General features: G+C 34.5%; 2 protein-coding genes across 4 annotated transcripts; one reads left to right on the forward strand and one right to left on the reverse strand.

Moving 5' to 3' along the window:
• Positions 1-762: 762 nt before the first annotated feature.
• Positions 763-11,895, reverse strand: LOC127259624 (AP-2 complex subunit alpha-1-like). 2 transcript variants are annotated; one of them, XM_051287066.1, is made up of 27 exons: positions 11,505-11,894; positions 9,517-9,648; positions 8,409-8,534; positions 8,218-8,280; positions 8,047-8,144; positions 7,756-7,963; positions 7,096-7,167; positions 6,881-6,973; positions 6,388-6,489; positions 6,041-6,138; positions 5,627-5,708; positions 5,452-5,540; positions 4,875-4,980; positions 4,707-4,772; positions 4,223-4,329; positions 4,028-4,132; positions 3,824-3,944; positions 3,527-3,697; positions 3,181-3,423; positions 2,860-2,940; positions 2,574-2,738; positions 2,376-2,462; positions 2,154-2,279; positions 1,992-2,072; positions 1,806-1,877; positions 1,420-1,499; positions 763-1,327 (listed from the first exon to the last, which is right to left on the reverse strand). In XM_051287066.1, exons 1-27 carry the CDS (start codon positions 11,634-11,636, stop codon positions 1,174-1,176), a joined length of 3,060 nt encoding a protein of 1,019 aa, XP_051143023.1. In that variant the 5' UTR covers positions 11,637-11,894; the 3' UTR covers positions 763-1,173. The 2 variants fall into 2 exon arrangements, with proteins under 2 accessions (XP_051143023.1, XP_051143022.1); XM_051287065.1 differs by having other exon boundaries at positions 4,707-4,980; positions 11,505-11,895.
• A 2,549-nt stretch (positions 11,896-14,444) lies between these two features.
• On the forward strand, positions 14,445-21,407 carry LOC127259685 (magnesium transporter MRS2-11, chloroplastic-like). Of its 2 annotated transcripts, XM_051287206.1 has the most exons (13): positions 14,447-14,982; positions 15,452-15,524; positions 15,835-15,905; positions 16,378-16,463; positions 16,564-16,654; positions 17,763-17,831; positions 18,352-18,432; positions 18,521-18,683; positions 18,779-18,824; positions 19,413-19,493; positions 20,308-20,390; positions 20,809-20,852; positions 20,928-21,407. In XM_051287206.1, exons 1-13 carry the CDS (start codon positions 14,584-14,586, stop codon positions 21,021-21,023), a joined length of 1,383 nt encoding a protein of 460 aa, XP_051143163.1. In that variant the 5' UTR covers positions 14,447-14,583; the 3' UTR covers positions 21,024-21,407. The 2 variants fall into 2 exon arrangements, with proteins under 2 accessions (XP_051143164.1, XP_051143163.1); XM_051287207.1 differs by lacking the exon at positions 20,308-20,390 and having other exon boundaries at positions 14,445-14,982.
• Positions 21,408-21,751: the final 344 nt, after the last annotated feature.

The raw sequence follows: 21,751 nt of genomic DNA on the forward strand, positions 1-21,751 counted from the left end.
TTGTTTGCTCATTTGACCGGACACGAGTTTTTAAAAAAATATGTAAAAATATTTTTTTTTTTGGTTAAAAAAATGGTATTTTTTTACCTAAAATAAAAAATTTAAATGACGGAGGGAATAATATTTTGTATTAATTATTAATTTTATAAAATAATAAAATATAATATAGCATATATACAGTTAGAAAATAACAATATCACGTGTAACGGGTTAAATTTTCATACCTTGTGAAAGAATAAAAAGGAATATGTATATATATTTTTCAACTCAACATACATTTTTACTACTACTATTTCGTTTTACTCAAAAATTGACATATTAATCGAGGTACATATGGGTGTGTTCGGTTGGAGTATTTCTGTTAATTTCTGCTTTTCATCAAAAAAATTTTTCCAAAAAATATCAAATCAATTATTTAATTTTTATTTTTTATATTATACAAAAATAAAATTACCTTTATATTAAAAAGGTCACATCAACGTCTATTTATATCACATAATATAACTATTCAAATTCAAAATTTTTACTATTCAAAATCCAAATAAAAATCCAAACCTCCAAAACAGTGTAGTAGGGTGGCAGCATTTGATCTTTGAAAATATAAAATGATAAAAAGAGAAACAAGAGAGACAGAGGCTTCTCAATTTCAATAGTAATATATAAGAAAAAAAAATATTCAAGAGCCGAAAAAGGCATCAAACTCTGAAGTTGCCCCATACATCGAACCCCTTTTTTTTACCAAATAAGAAAGAAAGAAAGAAATGCACAACAATAACCAGCTTTCACAAACAAATGCATCTGTGTAGTCAGAATGCAGAACTTTTCATATTACAAAAACCAATGGATATTCAAATCTCGCTATAAAACTAAGTGGGGGAAGAGACACTTCAAAAAAAAAAAAGAAAAAAAAACAAGAAACCCTCACCAAGGCACAATAATAAAATTGTGCAAAAGAATAGAAAAACTTCACAACCTCCAATAAACTTCAAAAATAAGGCTATCTCGGGTTTACATATATATATATAGTCGTACCATTTACTCCCGCGCGCCCACCCTTGCAATATATGTATATGTCTGGAACATCCCGTTTGTATGCGAGGAGCATGGATCAGAAGGGCTTGCCATATGAACACAGGTTACAGAGTAGTTGGATGAAATGTTTCGAAATAACACTCAAAGCAAACCAGCTAGAAGAGCTCCAGGATCTGATGAAGGTATGGCTGTAGGAGGTGGACTGGTAGGCTGGGTTGGAGGGGCAGGTGCTGGTGCTGGTGCCTGGGAAGAAATCGGTACATACACCAATTGTTCTTTGATGAACTCCTTCAACCTGTGAAAGGTTTAAAAAAAAAAACAAGAAATCAGATGAAGATGCTGGTTCCTCGGTAGGATCATATATGTTTGATGAATTGAAAAGTTTACTCGAAAGTAAGTGTCGGATCTCCTGATGCAACTGTCATTCGCAGCTGCGTTCTGTCAGCTGGATCTGTTTCTACGCGTATCTGAGCAAGGCCAACAGAGTTAAATTAATGAATAGCAGTTATAATTATACATATAACAAAGTTATGAACCATAAAATAAGTAAAACTAAAAGGTATAATTATACACAATTTTTGGTACACTGAAATAAACTGAATCCTACTGATACAGAACCTAGAGAAATGGATTGCAACCAACTGGGAAGTTACCAATGTAATTCTGGGATTCTATATTATAATTTTCATCGTGCAATTATTGGAAATATTGGTAATGCATTTAGGCGTATAGGAGTATAAGAACAGGCAAAATGAAAATTGACTCCAGCTTACCAAACACAGCATGGCCCGTGTGCTTTCTGAGTAGAACGTTGTACTTGCAACCAAATTATTAGGGTTGGGATCCTGGACAGGATGATTGATAATACAGAGTAAGTGAATTAACTATATTCATACCGAGGCCAAAATCATTCGCCAACCATGAAACTGGTTCAAAAATACAGAATTTCAAGCACTTACAAGCCCAGGGCAAACCATCAGCTTCAAACTGTTCAATAAGTTTGCCATTTCCACAAGTGGCAAAGGTTTAACACCTCTCACCTGTTATGTTAATGAAATAACGTAAAATATATACATGTACATGTACTGGACAAGGAGCATAAGTTCTACAAGAACACATACCACTTCTTGCAACTTCAATGGCGGTCCGGACAGTGATCGCCATTGTGGGAAAAACTCTTCACCAGTAACTGTGATGGGTTGAAGAAACTTATTAAGGACAGCAGGAAGGCGAAGTTTTACATTCACCTGTTCATGAATATAACAGTATCTTAGTATACAGGTGAATCCACTCTGGGCCCAGTATTTTAATTTCAAAAGCAATTTAAGTTTTTCGAAAAGTACAATGTGGGGTCCAAACTTGTATGAGAAATCCAGGACAGCCACATCTCTGCTTGGTCTCAGAATGATTACATCAAGCGGACATTGAACCTAGGCAGCCATTACATATGATTCAATTTATAAAACCTTAATAAAGGATATTATACTAATCACAGAAAAAATATATACTAAAACACATAATTAGGAATTGCATAAATAAACCTGTGCTCTTGGAGGGATAGTCTCAGGTACTAATGAGAGTTCCAAGTTTAAATGTGATGGAGGTAATATCAAAGCTTGAACTGAACTGAGTGGAGCAGTATTTTTATTTCCCAAAAAGAGAACAAGTCGCCCATGATGCGCTCGCCATTCAGCTTTAATGCCAATCTGGGATCAGATAGACACACTCCATATGATTAGTTCAAGGGATACATTTGCATGTTTCTACTCAAAAAAAGAAACATGGTATAAATCAGCTGAACTGGAAATGTGAGAAAACACCGCTTGCCTGAATGTAAGGATCCTCATACAATACCCCACTGTCTTTCAGACATAAAGCATGAAACCTTTCCGCAATATTACCGATTGGCTGCAATCAAGGACACAAAAATAAATCTGGAACTCCAGGAGAAATATGTCTCAACAAAATGCAAAGGCACCACAGATTCCTAAATTGTGAAATACAATAAATTGAATAGGCTTGAAAAAGAACACTTAGAGAGTTCTGCATTTTCAAAAAATCATTTACTCCATGGAAGACATGACATTTCATAAATTTACTTTCCTCTATTGGTAATGAAAACATAAAAAGACGCAAAAGAAAGTATACCTGGACAGTACTAGCCTGCTCTTCAACTGGTGCAATGGCTAATGCATCTGCATTTGCACCACCTTCCAAACCAGAAGGCACTCCAGATTCAGATGGATGGCCAGCACCGGGAGGACCTTCAATAGCTAGTGTACCTAAAAGATCACCTAGGAGATCAGGAGAAGCTGTGCTAGGTTGTTGGGAATCCACCACAGTCAGAGCCCCATTCGTATGTGTTACACCTTGTTCAGCATTGCTCCGCTCCTGTGTCATGATTTTTTTATTACAAGTTCATATGAAGTGAAAATAACAATCAGACCCTAACATCAAGGACTTGGTGACTATATACTGCGAATAGTTATCTCACCACACTTGGCACCTTCACAAGACCAAGCTGGTTGACAGGTGGTGCACCATTTACAGGCCGTTGATCCGACACTACCAAAGCATTAGAAGATTGCTGTTGCAACCGCAACTTGATGGCACTTTGCTCAGCAGTGTCCGCTTCAGAATCTGAGGCTTTTCTAATCAATGAAGACTGCAGTTTTATAAAAAACAAAAACAGTAAAAAAAGGTTGTCCCTGTCAGTAATGCTAAATATCAAGGCAATCTTTCTTTAGGAAAGTTAAATACAAACTCAGCATTGCAAATGTTGCATTCCAACCTGTCTCTCTGGAAATTTGGGCATTTCAGCAAGTACATCCATAAGAGCTGCACCCTTCATACTCAAAGCATGGTATTCAACAGCGCGTTGCTGTATTTCAGCATCAATGCAACTTTCATACCTGAAACAAGTCAACTTAATTTAGTGCCACTGCAAAGCAATAGTCTTAAAAAAAGCATTTTACAGTAACTGTTTGCTGATTACTTGTTGAATATTGCCCAAATTTGATTTTGTAGCTCCTGGTCTGGTGGCTGAGTGTGCATCAAGATCTTCGCATATGTTGAGAGTATGATAGGAATTGTTGAAGTCCTGGTAATGAATTATTATGTTTAGACACCATAATAAGGAACATAAAAGTCTGGGGTCAGGGAAAAGGGGGGAAAAAGCAGAAGCACTTACGAAACAGTAGGAAGCTTCTCATGAATGATGTTAAAAATTTCCTTTGGGCTACAACCTGGGCGTCTAGATAAAAGATGGCTGTATTCCCCAAGAATATATGAACTCACCTGTATCATTATGTAACATGAAAATCTGCACTGTGGCGCAATTGTCATAATCTAACTTATTTTATGAATACATCTTCGTCAGAGAAATGATAATCTCTAATCATGTTGTTTTCCATTTATCGTTAGCCCATGAAGCACCTAAGGCTTATGATTTGAGAGTAATAGTCACAAAGCATAAGATAAACAATATCATAGTGGTTGTGACACTGCCTATCCACTAATGCCTGTGCTCAAGCTTTAGATTGGACAGTAGTCAGTATGTACTACACCTGGTCTGCCTAGTCATTTATAGTGATTACTGGAGAGTAACCAAGATTAGCTTGTAGTAAATACTACTTAGGCCCACATAGTACAAAAATTGTGATCAGGAAGCACACCTTCACCATAGTTTCATGAATGGCAGGTTTGTCAAGATACTCTCTTGCTTTCAGTGCAGCATATGGCTGACAAGATACAAAAGAAATGAAAGCACAAATGAGATTGTCGAATGCATCACTAATCCACAGAAACCTACTCTGAATTAACACAAAATGTCTTTCCATTACCTGTAGATCCTCATTGTTTGTAACAAACTGCACCACGCGAAACCAAATGTCATCACTGACAAAATCTCCTGCCTTGTCAATCAACTGAAGAATAACATCTACATACCTACAACAGGAGGAAAAATACTGATGTCTTGTATTCAAGATCTGGAAGCATCAAGTGATGGCTCTCAAGTTAAGTAAGTATTTTCCGGAGTAAAGCATTTTGAATCAGTGCCCTACAAGCACTCACAATATCTTTAGAAGCAAAGGTGAAGGATACTTATTCAACTGTTACAAAAGTATGGACAATTCACAACCTCCAACATCACCCAATTGAATTCTATACTAATGCCACTTTTGAACAGCCAAAACATAAGCTGGTGTGATCAAAAGGGTATATCTGCAGCAAGGTAACCCGGAGTCCCACTAGCACTCCCATCAGCATGAATTTTAACAATTTTTAGAATTTTTTCTATGGTCTCTACAGTTTTTCTATGCAACATTAACAGGCTTTTCTTTCCCAAAGTAACACCTCTGAAATTTCTTGACTGCCAAATCAACAATGATAATATTTATTAATATGGCAATTTCATACCATGACAAGTCTGGGGCAAACTTCTCCGCAAGAATAGCGACCTTAAGTGACAATTCTTCACGCATTGCAAAGTCGGCAGTGCTTAGATACTGAAACCAGATTTAAGTCAGCAAAGCATTTATATGTTGGCTTACAAACCAACAAAGAAAGATTGAATAAATGGTAGGATACCAACCTGTAATAATTCTTCAACTATGTCCTTTGCATTAGAAACATCACACATTCCATAAAGTAAATCAAGAGCACGTCTCCTAATACTGTTGGAACAACCAATAGTTAACAAACAAGTGTAACGTTGGAAATTATACATTTAAATTAAATTGTAATTATACTAAATTCTAGGAGGCCAGCTGACACTCATTAAAAAATATCATTTGGCTTGAGTTTATTACTCAATTAACTCAACTAATTTTGGATTTCAATAACTATATTAATTTTGGACCTAACAACCACTTATAAAAGAATGGAAACCCACTTGTGGAACCAAAAGGCAAAGATAAGCTCCAAATGTTTGTCATATATGTGAGCACTGAGCACTAATGACTAACTAGCAATGGAACTTTCAGAAAATCATCAAATAGAAGTCAACCTAATATCGGGATCCTTCAGGGAAGTTATAATCTGCGCTTGATGTCTTTTGATTATATCCTGAACATCTGTGACCATCAACATCCGAGTCATATTCTCCTGCATCATAGTTATAGAAAGGCCTCTGTAATCAGGAAACCTCAATTGCAGATAACATCTACACCAAGGTACCTCAAAAATTAAATTATTGGAGGCTTGAAAATTCACAAAAACATTGAGAAAAACCCACCAAACCTCAAAGAAACCCAGTGATAAATAACTCAGGGAGCTTAAAAGGCAAAATACTTGACAATGAACAACAGAAACAGGTTCATACACCATCAAATTCAATGATAACTGTTGGCTTACCAGACCAAGATAACGGATATTAGGTTCACGGACGGCAATAAATTTACCAAGCAATGCAACACACTGAGACATCATCTCTTTTTCAGCATCAAGATGCATAACCTGCAGTTGGTGTGGTGTACACAACAAAGAATATTTAGAAACATGAAAAATTATTCAAAACATGTAAATGAAAAGGATACTGTACTACACAAAATTTTAAATGCACAGTAATCTCATAGTAAGCATCATACATGCCACATAATAGCCTCAATTGCAGCACAAGCAATAGAACCTATTTTAAAGGCAATTTAGAGGTAGGGTAGTTTTTACAAGATTGAGGCAGTTGCAAAAGTCCTTTTAGAAGAATAAAGTCTACTTTAATTTTTTGCATACAGTGAGCAGCTTTGAACAGTGCAAGCATGGGTCCTTCATCCATAACTCTGAATAATAATAAAAATTGTAAAGTGTAGCAAGAACTGCTGCCAGTAACTATTATGCTTTCTGAACTTACAAGAGCAAGAGCTTCAAAAAGAACAGCGTGTGATGCATTATTCTTGTTCACATTTTTCACAACATCTGTACCCATCAGTATCCTCTGTAGAACCTGAGTACACAAAATCAGGACAGGAAAAGGCATATATATCAAATATCAAGATGCATCCACACTAGCATAAACATACCACAGTGAAACTAATATTACACTCAGATAAAAGGGAAGTTTGGTACCTCAAACAAAGATCTTCTAGTGTTTGGATCTTCAACAGTTGGAAAATACTGAAGGACCCTCATTGTCTTAACCTGCATTGGCAAAGGTGTTTAAAAATCCAACATGTGTTTAGACATTAGCGCTCAAGAGAAAAGCTCACTCATATGCCATTGCATGAGAACAAACATACTTCGTGTTAGCATCTGAAGTGAGCTAAAAATTATGGGCTTGTCAAGGAATCTGCACAATTCATTTGAGCATTCAAGCCACCCCGTGAAGGGACCCCTAAAGTGGGCCATCTTCACTTGCAAAAGTTTTAACTGATTTAAAGAGTTTCTGACATCAAGGCTAGGGCAAATCACATCATTTGATTTTGTGGAGACTAATAAGGATCAACAAGGGTGACAAATAGAAAATGGCTGGCAAATCTCAATTTCACCAGTTATACACCTTTCCCATAACCTTTGGAGGCCAAATAATTCTACATTCCAGTCCCTACTCACACGGAAAACCACCATGATTTTGTGATAGTTCATTTAATCAACTTACTGCCATTGAGATAAACACTTCAAATCCTAGTAATAATGGAAACCCTAATGCTCAGGTCAGTAAATGAAGTAGCATTTCAAAGCATAAATCAGTATCACCAACAGCTAAGAGAAGGATAAAAAAACACAAACCTGAAGCCAGGGAGATGGAATACCATAATAAGTGTACTCTTGAGGAATATCCTGGTTCCGAGCAAGTCTTTCCAATATTCTAACACATTTTGGGAGACAACTCCAATATGCTTCATGGTTATTTGCCACTAGAGCAACTAGAAGACTCATGGAAGAAGTTAATACGCCCAAATCACGTTCATCTAACAGCTGTGCCATCCGATCAGACCTAGAAAAAGTTAAAAAGAGTCGGTATTAGGTTTATTGTGTAATAAGCAGTAAATCCAAATACAGAATAATTAGACACTTCACCAGCCATCTACATTCACCACATCTGGATTCTTTCTAAATAAGCGCAGGAGACATAATGCAGCTTTCTTCCTCACAAGTGGGCGACAACTACTGGAAATCTGAAGCAATAGTAGTTTTCAGTATCATCTATTGATAGCACACAACTGACACCCTAAAAAATTATTCACTTACAAGTAACTTCTGAACATCAGGAGCCAATGATTCAGCAAACTCTCTCCCACCAATATTCCCAACCTATATACGAATGAACAAAGATTAGAATATAAAGGAACTTCATCGTACATGCATAAACTCAAATTGCAGTACAGAAGGGGGAAACCATCTAGAATAAAACTTTAAAGAGAGAGGCTTTGAATCGATACCAGTGTCAATGCTAGACACTGAAATGTCTCATTGCGACCAATGATATCATTGCGCACAGTATTAATTGCTAATCTCAAAAAATCATGATTCTCGTTGAGCAGGCATGACGTAACAATATAACCGACCTGCAAAAAACCCAACGCAACATAAAAACCAATAAAAAGAGGAGGCATACAATATGCTTTATCCAGTAAGACAAGTTTATTATTAAAGATGATACTATGAATCAAAGTAACAAGGGAATGATTATAGATTACTCTGTATCACTATAATTCAAAATTGCAATGTCGTTGATATTTATAACATATTAACATTAATGTGTTTGTAAGCCAGCTTATAATCATAAATAGAAAGTCATATCCATTAATTTCCAATACATAAGGTTTAGATCCCTTCAACCACCGCCCCCTACCCCCCCCCCCCCCCCCCCCCCCCAAAAAAAAAACTAGGAAAACATCAAAACCTTGATAAATATACACTAGAAAGGTACGTAATTATCTTGAATATATTAACCAGTTCTTTATTTTCCGATCGCCTGACTTACCACGTTATCAAATAAAAGGGCCTTGATATATATAACTAACTTTCAGCACATTTCTTGACACAATACAACATTTTTTGGTTACAGAAGTAGGTAGCTTATTTGCTTACTATCCAACATGATACAGTTGAAAGGTAATCGCAGAGGTTACACAGTGCAAGTTTAAAAAGCATGGTCATAACACATAAAGCTATCAGGTAGCATCAGAAGTACATTTGAAAGCATAATTGTGAGTGTAATATATTATTGAAATTACAAGATTCTCTTCAGAATTTTAAGTGCGACATTAATTTCAGTCTTCCATTTACAGAATAATTTTTAATTTTCACGCGGGAATCGAGGTTTATTATGACTTGACCAATCACGTAAATTTGATTCTACCAAGTGTCACTTTTTTTAAGTAGTGAACTTACAGCACTTACATAGGACATGTTTTCATCAATAACAGAAATGCAATGGATTCTTATAAACAATACAGCATTGACATCCATATGACATTGAAATTCAATCCACAGATATAACAAAAAAATTATAGAAGTACAATGTAAGAACTGTAGTAAATTTACCTGCTTTTCAGGATATTTAGGGGCAGATATCAAGGAAACAGCCTCCATGTGACCAAAATCAACATCATAACCAAGCATATAAATGTAAAGCATTTTCCATACGTATTTCTTCTTCTCATAAGGTGATAGACCCTGTCATGCATCAATTTTAAATATGAGGATATGCAATTTGGCTTTTAAGGAAATAAACATTCCTCAGCTGCAATGCTTGCTGAAAAACAGCAACGACAAAAACAGGGGAAGAAAATATAGTTATTTCTTAATTAGGCATAACCATATAAGTATAATTTCAAATCATGGATGCAATAACATAGGGTGTTTCCATGCTAATTAGTTAACATAAACTTAAAAGAGTAGCAAAATTATTCCTACCATATTGTTCTGGGATACAAACAGTAAGCATAAGCACAGGAACATCACTTAAGTTGCAAAGTTTTCACACTTATGTGGGCCACGTATGGATTATTTCTTGACGTATTTTGTCCTCGAAAGAGAGAAATGCGTTGGAGGTTAGATTTATCATATCCAGTGCCCATGCAGTCCAATATTCCCTATTATGATATGTTAATACCTTTTGTACTGTATCAATAATTACTTTTTTGGTGAAAGAAGAAACCAAATGTATGATAGAAAACTAAAGAATGAAAAAACAGGAGCCTTTTATTTAGAGATACAGAAGTATGCGTACACTCTCTACTATGATTTGCAGGTATGTGGGCATCTATTAGATAACGTTAATGTATATGCAAGTGTTATCTATTTTGTGAATGAAGAAAATAGAAATTTCAAACAAATTAACTACTTTGACCATCACTTTATATAAATGTTTGCACTGTGTGGTAGTAAAGTCAAAAGTACTTTCATCCTTTAATGCAAATGAGTGCTCTTCAAAAGAGTATTCTATGATGCAAACCATCTGAGATCTATCAATGCTAGCAGGTACTAAAGTCATAACAGTAAGCCATCAATAAAAATATTCTATGTAATTCTGCAAGTCTACCACCTTCTATGCATCAACCATGTCAAACAACTGTTTTTCGCAATCATTTCCGGCATAAAACTATAAACCAAACTTCATAAAATAATATGCATAAATGGAATCTAGCAGGTCTGCAGGTGAATCTTGCTTTTTCATCCTCACTACTACACCCTTCCATGTAAGTATAACAAGGTTTCCTTGAACTTCATCCATTACAACTATAAAGCAGTGGATAAAAAGTTTTCAACCATGTTCCACAAGCCAATGTTTCATGGCAAAGAAATCCCAGGGTAATTCATGGTGAGGCAGAGACATCAAACCACAATCCACCACGCATTGCATTCGACTTTCAGTGTTGATAATACATTATCATGTATATGGGTGTCTTGCACACCAACACTTGATAAGTGCTTATCTTCAAACTAGTAAGCATTTATATGATCACTGTGAATACTGATCAATTCAATGGCTAACATCAGCGCTCTGCAGCTAAAATATGTCCCGCTCGGATAGCTTTTTCTTTTCAATGATTCCTCAGAGAAAATCTCTGTAAATTCCACATCCTCGCCCACTGTCTATCTAACGTAATGAGATTCTAACTTGATATGAGTAGCACCACCATCATTTATATAAGAAGAAGAATAAGAAAAATAAGAAGAAGAAAAGGACACCTTGCTGTAGAAACCTAAGATGCTTCATTCTCCTAATGATTGTTCTTGAAAAATCCCATCTCCCCTCAGCAAGTTCAATTCATCATGCGAGTTTACCAAAAGACCAATCTCCTAAGATCAAACACATTTGCGCCCTAAAACCCCTAAAACACAAACGCTCGCATCCAAAAACCAAGTAAAATTCAAACCACCGCCACACTAGCCACCTCACTTCCCAGCTCGAATCAAGTGGCAAATTCCAAAATTGCAGACGACAAAGAGTAAAATAACAAAACATAAAACCCAAAAACATCAAGGCGCCCACAGAGCACCCTCAACACACACACGCATAGACTTGCCTTGTCCTGCTTGAACCGAGTGCGTATCTTGCCCAACTCCTTGTCCACGCGGAGGCGCTCCTGCTCCTTGTTCTGGCAATTCCTAATGTCGCTTATAAAGACCGACAAGCCTCTCATCCCCGACAGTGCCATCTCCAGACGCCCTCAGATCCGGCAATCCTCCAGATCCAACGGCCGCAGAACCCACAGATCTCAATCGAATTCGACAACCCAATCCACCAGGAATCTCAGTACCGCAGTCCACTGTCCCTCGTATACGTAGGTGTGCGTATCCGCAGCCCAAATACGCCGCAACGGTGCGATCTAGAGAAAGAGAGGAAAGTGGGAAATGCCGTCGGAGAAGACTGGAGGGAGAGACGACTTTCTTTTTTTCGCCCTTTTTTTTATTTATTTATTCCATTTATTTGACTTCTCCATTTCTTTTCAAAATGTGTATTTTTATTTTATTAATTAATTTAGTTTTTAATTATGGTGCTTCCGGGTCAAGTCACGGGTGCGAGTTTAGCCCGAATATGGGCTGGATGATATGGACATTTTAATTTGAGTATGTGACTCGTCATTCCCGGGTTTGGATCTGAACCCGAACCCGGTGTCTCAGCAATGACTGACTTTTCGTTTTAGTTGGTTTTGTGTGTAATAAATGACCTGGCAAGTCTGTACTTACCAATAAATACAAGTAATAATGAATGTTTCTGTTTGATTTTTTTTGTTTTCTTTAGTATATTTTAATAAAATCAATTACTTCCTCCGTCTCGTTGCAGTTGCAGGGTTGTCGTTTAAGTTTTGCACAAAAATTATGAATATTAGTATTATAATATATTAGAGTAAAAAAGACAAAAATGTCTCTATTAGTATTGTATAATATAAGGGTGTGTTTGTTTGAAGGTTTGTGAAGATTTTCACTGTTCATCCTATTTTTTTCCCAAAAACATCAAATCAAACACCTATTATTTATTTTTTATATTATACTAAAAATCAATTTTACATTCAAAACATCACATCAACACCTATTTATATCACATCATACAACTATTCAAATTCAAAATTTTTATTATTTAAATCCCAAATCAAAATCCAAACTCCTAAACAAACACACCTAGAAGTAATGACATTTGTGTAATATAGTGTAAGTTAGAAGGGTATTTATTATGTTACGTAGGTAGTACAATTACTAAATTATAAAATAATAACTTTATTTTGGGACAGACGAAAATGAAAAATGACAACCTTTCGATGAGACGGAGGGAATATTTGATTTGATACAAATATTTATTGACGTAATTTTTTTAATGTAAAATTAAATTTTAGTATAATAAAATAAATAAAAATTAAATATTTAATTTGATATTTTTTAAAAAATAAAAAATAAAATTATAAAATTATAGGTAAAATCTCACTAGTAAATATAGTCGGTGTGTCTTTTTACCGCCCAAACTTAAAATATGTATTTTTACAAAATATTTCTATTATATATTATTTTAATAGTAAATTTAAACTAAAATCTTTCAAATTTATAGGGTATTTGTTTTAAAAAAAAAAAGAAAAAAAAAATATTATATTTTTATTAAATACAATATTAAAATTAATTTAAATTCAAAATATCTCATTAATACATATTTATATTACATTATATAATTATTTCAATTCAAAATTTTTACTATTTATATTATTTTCAATAAAAATTTAAAATTATAAAATTTAATCCAAATTTACCATATAAAAACACTAGGATTTAGGATTTCGCATGATGAAAATTAGGGGACATTTGGTATAAAAAAATGGAATTGCATAGTTAAGTAAGAATAGATAATAACATCAATAGAGAATGATAATTAATTATATTTGTTTTGTAAAATAGATAATTAGGATATTTGAATGGATGAACAAGAATAAATGATTAGTTGGAAAAAATAAAATAAATAACTAGAGAATTTATAAAAAAAAAATATATGTTGTGACTTAAAAAAAAATTATAAATTATATACTATGTTTTATGTTTTGCAAAATCATATTTTAGTAGTACAATTTTTAAAAGAGAATCTTAAAAATTTAATACTATCTCCGTTTCATAAAAAGGGCAACATTTATCTTTTATGTTATATTTGTATAATTTACTCCACGAATATCATTATTTTTCTATTATAAGAAACTAATACAAATATTTTTTTATTTTCTTTTGATTTGAACTAATATTGATATAATAATTCATATTTAAAAATCAACATGTAAAACGCGGTACTTTGGATGGGAGGTAATATTCAAATAATATATTAAATGTAATTATTGTACAATTGAAATAATATAATATTTAAAAATGATCAAAATCAAAAGTAGAAATAAGATTAAAAAATAAAAATATATACAGTATCATTTTTTTCAATTTCTTTAAATATGAAATATATATATATAATTTTCAAGTTTCATTTATTAAAAATATTTTCATTTATATGTTGTTAATTACTATACCAAACACAACCTTAAAGCATACGTGGCAAGTAGAACTTACGAAAGTTTTCAATATTACCGAGTAGTTGTGTTTTTGTCAAGCCCCCAAATTTGAATATTAAACTAACGGACATGATGTGTAAATGGACCATCTTTGCAATGCAATTATGCGAATAAGAGGACACTTAAGTGAATATACATATTTCTATTATAAAATATCTAATTATAAAATAATTATTTAAAAATATTTTATTTTATAAAACACTATATCAAAATTGTTATTAAAAAAAAAAAAAAAAGAAAAGGAAACCATATGCCCAGATAGGTACATTGCGTATATTGCAATCACATTATCACGTGGACGTCTTAGATCATACACGTGGCATCCGATTACCATCCAAGGCGGCCCGGGCTAAACAACTCGAGCCGGGTCATAATATATGGGTCGACCCGAATTATTGAAACGGCCGTTACAACGGGGCGGGACAGACAACCGTAGCCACACACAATCACCGGACCCTTCATATCAGCTACCAATTCATACGGACAAAAAGCTCGTCCCACCTGAATTCGCGATCTCCAATCCACAAGGAATCCGATTTGGTTAAGGAATCTCGCGATTCGCATGTAAACGATGAGATCTGTTCCCCTATCCTTGCAGCAGTTTTCTCCGAACCTGTTGCAGTTGCATCTCCATTCCTCGCAACAGCTGCGCTTAATTTTGGCCGGGATATCAGTGTCGCGGTCGAAATGCAAGGTTTCCGGGTTTTCTTCGTTGCAGCTGCAGCGGAGATGGGGATGGGACGACGCTCTGCGGCCGGTCGCGGGGGAGGAAGTTGGGATCAAGTGTTTTGGGGAGAGAGATGGCGCCGGGGATGCTGTGTTGGGTAAAAATGGGGATGATGGGAATGTGAGTGAAGTGGAGTTCGAGGAGGAGGTCGGGGGAAAGTTGACCAACGGTTCTGCAACTTCCCAGAGGAGCTCCGCCTCCGGGGATTCTCTGTCGTTGGGAATTCGCGAGCCAGTTTACGAGGTTGTTGACTCGAACTAATTGGTTTTTGTTTTCTAATTTAGGTTTTGAGTTTGGTTGGCTGATAAAGTCAGATAGTGACTGTGATTTCTGATGATTCCAGAAGGTCTTAATTATGGTGGATTAAATAATGATTGTGTTTATAGTTATAGAAACAAGGCTTTTAAGTGGAAGGATGTTGTAAGCTAGTTTTTCATATATGTATGCAGTCATGAGTAGTTTTGGTTGGAACCAAATTTATTTATTTATTTATTTTGACTCTATGATTTAAGCTCCGTTTAGATAGAAATTTTGGAAGGTATGGAGATCGTAATAATTTTGATAATAGTAAAATGTCTATGTAAAGAGAGCCTTATCGTCTGAAGATACAGTTATAAAATAGTACCAAAGTCTGGACTTAGCGGATTATGTCTAAAATGACTAGTTTGAAAATCTAGACACTTCTTAATGTATGTTTATATCCCATTCACAGGTTGTGGAAGTCAGATCTAATGGGATGGTATCTACCCGGAAAATTAACAGGAGACACTTGTTAAAGTCAAGTGGTGAGTAGAAGCTTTTCTAGAGTCACTTGTACAAATTGGTGAAAATATCAATATGCAATTAACTTACATTTTTGTTTGAAGTTATGATTCTGCAACATTAAATGATAAATCAATTCATCAAATTCCTTCTTAATTCTTTCATATATCGCCGGCATCTGTAAATTCTGAGTGAGTTGAAGTCACTCGACATGATCACATACAAAGTCTCAATCCTGTTTATTTCTTGAGCTGATAAATCACAAACACATACCCACTTTTATGATGTATTTTCTGGCATTTTCCTAAAATCCTGTGGACATGATTTTTACAGGCCTCCGACCTCGAGATGTTAGGAGTGTTGATCCATCATTGTGGTTGACAAACACAATGCCTGCATTACTGGTATTAACAGTTAATTGCCATCTGTGATTTTCCATATTGTCTATTTACTCTGCAAACAGAGTTGCTTAGAATTAATCTTGATTGTGTGCACAGCCATGTTTTTGTTTGCTGACTAAATTATGTTTAAGTGATGTTGAAGTTCCTGTGGCATTTAAACTCTATAAGAGGAGTTCAAACAAAAATATCATTATTCTGTAAGGCATCAAACAACTGCATCAGCCAGTATTTAGGAAGTTCAGATCTGATTGCTTACATCTGGATCTCGTCTATGACTCTATTAATGATAGGTTATGATCTGTTACTACAATTTAAAGAAGCATAACTTATTTGATCTAGCTGTGATTTGTATCTGTTCTTCATTTGATAACTTGTACACATCGTAGAGTATTTCAAGTTAAATCTGGAGATGCTCTTGAGATTTTCAATGTAGTCCTTATTGCTAATGAAAATTTTAACCCTGAAACTTTCAAAGATACGGGATCATGCAATTTTGCTGAATTTGGGTTCGTTGCGAGCAATTGCAATGCAAGAATGTGTTTATTTATTCAACTATAACCGGTATGTACCCCAAGTCTATGACATGGTTTCTTGTTGTCTATTTTATTTATGTTTTAGCACATCTTCAGTGATGTAATATTTGACTGTTGATTCTGTACAGTAAAGGAGGAAAAGCTTTTATTGATGCTTTGTTACCACGCTTAAATCCAAAGAACATGAGTGGGGGGCAATCAATGCCTTTTGTTCTTGAGGTTGGTTACCCTCTAACTCGCTGCTTTGAAGCATGAGCTAGAATGTTGGTCTCTTGTTGCTTGAGTCATGCTTTTTTTGGGAAAATTTGCAATTTGTTTGGCACTACCGGTTGTGTGTTCATTATAACCACAATCTGCAGGTGAGTGCATTTATATAATGTCAAAGATGCTAACATTGTGAAAATAACTCAATGTATACCTCAGTTTTTGTTATTTGTTGACAAATTCAATTGTCTCATTTTTATATCTTCATATTGAGCTGTTGAAGAAAGTTTTATATATTGGCTAGCTCCAGTTGCTACTGCATGGAGAAAAGATGTTCCAAGAAAAAGTAGTAATGAATACACAATATCAACATTATATTTTCCCACTTCCTAGTTATGTTCTGTCCTGCGTTAATTCTGTCTGATACTTAATTTTTATGGAAGGATAAATATCTTGAATACATCAGGACACATAAGTTTTTCCTCTCATTTGATCCTAGTTTATGCTGGGTTAATGCCTTCTAAGTACTAAGCATCATTCACACAGAAATTTATGGCCTGTTTGATTCTTAGTTGGTTGGTACTATGTTCACAACTTTTTTTCATCTCAACTACTTTCCAAAACTTTTTAAGATGGGACTCACTTATAATATTATATATTTATCTCCCTCAATGTGTATACATTAAAAACTCCATAGTTTTTAGAAACCGTTTTATTCAAAACATGTATAAATATGTATTTATTTGTACTATTTATGATTTAACTCTTCAAAATGATATCTATATTTAATATATTTATTGAAATATAATTTTTTTAAAACACTTAGATATATATTTTAAATATATAATACATAATAACCCAACCATTAAACCTAAAATCTTATTTCAAACAATAAAACCGAACTTTCAATCACAATCTCAACTGATAAAGCATGAAGAATAGATAACCTGCAACTTTTGGGTTGTAATCCTTTTGTTTCGCCTTAAGGTCCTAATAACCAAGTTGTGAACAGTTGTTGCTATATGTCACATGTGTGCTCATGTACACTAACCTCGTTATGGTTCTTGTGCAAACATGAAATGTGAAAAATTGTTAAATCTTTTGATTTTCAAACTTGTTTCAGGTGGTTGAGGCAGCGCTGCATTCTCGAATTCAACGCCTGGAGCGCAGGTTAATGGAATTAGAACCACGTGTGAGTATGGGAACACAATGAGTGTATGTTTTCTGATATTTCTGCTCCTTTATCCCAGGCCAAGTTTCTGAGCGGATGTGTGAGGCCTTCTGTCTCCATCTGTGCTAGTTGATTACAAAGATTTAAATCATAATGTTAAGCAGGTTGTTTTCATATTAGTTTTGCCTGTTCTGAATAAATCATTCAAATTTTTCTTTGGTCATAAAGTTATCACAGTTAGTTGGACAGCAGGTATATAAAAAAAAGACTGAAAATATTCAACAACAAAATAGCATTGTTCTATTTGGTATTCCAATAAAGGTTCTCAAGACCGCTTTTTGCTTCAGTATTTAATTCTTAATAGCTGTTCAAATATTTAGCAGCAGCAGCAGCAGAAATGTTCCTGATTTTTAGTTTCCCCATTCTTATATGATTTAGTTTAGTTACTCCATATATCCCATTCTTACTTTATAGCAGAAAACTATGTTTTATGTTTGTAAGCAGTTATTATCTATCAGCAGGCAAGCTCCTCATGTTGCAGGTGCAAAGTTTGCTTGAGGTTCTTCCTAATCGAATGACTGCTGACATATTGGAGGAACTTCGAATTAGCAAACAGACATTGGTATGCAGATTCCACCCTCACTTGATTCTATAGATGCATTAGCAGCAGTAAAATTGCTAAATAGTTATTTAATATGTTATTATTGAAGGTTGAACTAGGCTCCAGGGCTGGATCCCTTAAACAAATGCTACTTGATATCCTTGAGGACACTCATGAAATACGACAAATTTGTGTTATGGGAAGAAACTGTACTGTTCTGAAAAATGATGAGATGGTATGTGATGTTCCCTCTGAAAAGGATGTTGCAGAAGGTAAGTTGTGAAATCGTTCATTCACCTCCAAGTTGTTCGGAACATCCATTATGATTGTGGATCTCTAATTCATACTATTGACACGTGTCTTGCAGAAGAAGAGGAAGAAATTGAAATGCTTTTGGAAAATTATCTTCAAAGGTGAAGTCTATGCTTTTCAAATTATTGCAAAATATCATCTTTGATTGTCATTTTTTTTTTTTTTTTTGGTTTTGCATTACATCATTAGCACCTTATATAAAAACGTGAAGCAGCAACATCTGCTCCTGTGAGGCTGAGAAACGAGATCCAAAACCCACTTTCCAAAGTTTTCAATTTAAAGTTGAGGTGTCTTAAATGACTCCCAATGATAGTTTATGATGCAATTGCTGGTATAATTATTTAACCTTATTTTAAGCCAGTGAGGTGTGAACTGCTCTTGTGCTAGACTGTATATGTGAACTACAGGAATGGACTGAGGATTTGATTGTCATGTAATTGTTAATAACCTATTTTTACCCTCAGGAAGAATAACTGGATTTAATCAACTTCTCATTTTTTTGTTTGACATGGGTTGTGCATATATTGGAGTCGCATCATCTTATTTTCACAATCTTATCAGCATATTTGGCATTTTACTCTTTATCTTTTATTGATCATCTGGTAAAATGTTGTAAAGCATGAAGTTTTATTTTGTTTTCGACTGGTCTTATCTCAACTTCTTACTTTGCAAATTTCATGTAATGACAGATGTGAATCTTGTCATGGTCAAGCAGAGAGGCTTCTTGATTCAGCTAGGGAAATGGAAGATTCAATTTCTGTTAACCTCAGGTTTGTTGCTACAATTACTAGTATTTTTTATTTTTATTTTCTTTTATTTTTGTAAAGGTTTGTTGCTCTTATTGGTGACTAAAACTTATGCTTTTGAATATTGCTGAGTTTTTTCAAAGGCACTGTGCTTGTCAGGGAATTATCTTATAAATCCAAACTGCATAAGAATATTTATTACTGGCAGTTTAAGTTTCTGATGACGTTTAAGTGCTCTGTTTCATTTCTGGTTGTTATTCTATTTCTATGCTAGCAATTTTTGAAGTGTTTATGGATGATGTTTTTCAAGCAATATATTTCATGTTCGGTGGAACATTTTCCAATGATGTTTTTCAGATGATTTTTATGTGCTCTGCCATGTCGGTTGTTATTCTATTGCTATGTAAACAGTTTTTTATGTATTTTGGGTGATATTATTTCAAGCGATAGTCTTTTTATATCTCTTTATGTTCAAGAAACCTCAGAGTTGTGGCACTAGCCTAAAATTAATCGAATTTGTATCAAATAACTATAGGTCATTTGATAAGTGCCTGAAACTAAGTTTTGTTTTTCCGGTTAGACTTTATATTTTTAGGGTGAAGCTCGGCTCTGCATGTTATTTAACATACATAAAATTTTAAACAAATACAGTGGTCACACTTTGTACAGGCATCATAGTACGTCATAAAGACAACATATTGTATATTACTCTACTCTAAACTAATTGTTCAACAATAGCATTTCTTGGTTCAGTTTTCAAAACATCAATGAAATTATCTGTAGCATCATTCTTGGTATTGCCATTATAAATTAAACTGAAAATGGTTTTTCATACCAGCTCTCGGAGGCTTGAGGTAAGTAGGGTGGAACTTCTGCTCCAGGTTGGGACATTCTGCGTTGGGGTCGGTGCCCTGATTGCTGGTACAGAACATGAAACCTATTTTAGTCACTTTTACATTGAAATCTATATAATTGTTAAGGCACTGAGTCATACTGTTACAAAAAACCCATTCGAGTGTGGTGATGAGGCAAATACGCAAATCTTTTCTTTGTTCTCCTGTTGGTGCATTCCTATGTTATGATTGCACTAAATATATCTTTTTTTCATTTGATTTTCCTTCTAACCGAATGGTGGTATGAATAAATCTAAAACCATACATATTCCTTACCATTTAGTTAAAATCCTTTGAATGGATGAAATACTTGTGTGATAGCATTTTATATAAGCTCCACACAGAGTGTGAAGAGAATGTATGATCTATAATCATTCCATGTTCAAATATGGTGTTTAAATGTTAACGGCATTTTGGTTTAAAGTTCATACTTGGGATCTTGGCAGGTATATTTGGCATGAACTTGAAGTCGTATCTTGAGGAACATGTGGTAAGATTATCCATGGTCTCTCATTATTTAAATTCCTGTGACCATTGTCCATGCTAAGTAAAACTTTCCCTGCAGTTTGCATTTTGGCTAACTACAGCTGGAATTTTCGTTGGCGCCGTGGTTGGATTCTTTCTCATGTACTTTTACCTCAGGAGAAGGAAAATTTTATGAGCACCCGAGACGAAACATGTAAGCACTAATATTATTTTCTCTTTCACAAGTTTGGCCCATTATCAATCGAAGAACAATGATAACACCTCACTGCAACCTGTATATGCCAATTCGAGAATTCAAGCATCGTTGCAGTGGTGTAAAACCATTAGGCTAGTTTCATTGCATTAAGTTAACGAACTTCTGCTCATCGATGATGGATGTAGATTAAAGGCGAATTTAGTATTTGTGGTAACATATTTGATGTTTAGGTCCGATCAGGATGATCGACTATTGTTGAGAGATTTAGAGGGCCGTGTGAATATAGTTGTGATTCTTGTGTATATATAGATTGTATGTACTTGAAGATCAGTGTGTAATGTTATACTCCCTCAATTCCAGTCACCCTGCAATATTTTCAAAATAGAAAATAATTAATTATATTTAATCTCTACCCCACACTTTATCCCCTCGCATCGTCCAAATAAAACAATAAAATATATATTTCTTTTTTCATCGTATCACCTAATTTTTAAATTATTATACTTAATACTACCCACATAAGCTAAAAATAAATGTTGCACCTTGTTTGGGACGGGTTTTTGGATAAAATGTCATCAATTTGATGCTGCATTGTGGATTTTGGCGCCAAATATATTTCATATATATTCAAATGATTCCATTATCTGTCACACCACATCGTTTCTGTAACTACTTTATACTCTGTAAGGATGTCACGCCATTCGTAA

The sequence above is a fragment of the Andrographis paniculata genome, unplaced genomic scaffold, assembly GCF_009805555.1.
Source record: "Andrographis paniculata isolate CXL003 unplaced genomic scaffold, ASM980555v1 Contig60END, whole genome shotgun sequence".
NCBI lineage: Eukaryota > Viridiplantae > Streptophyta > Magnoliopsida > Lamiales > Acanthaceae > Andrographis > Andrographis paniculata.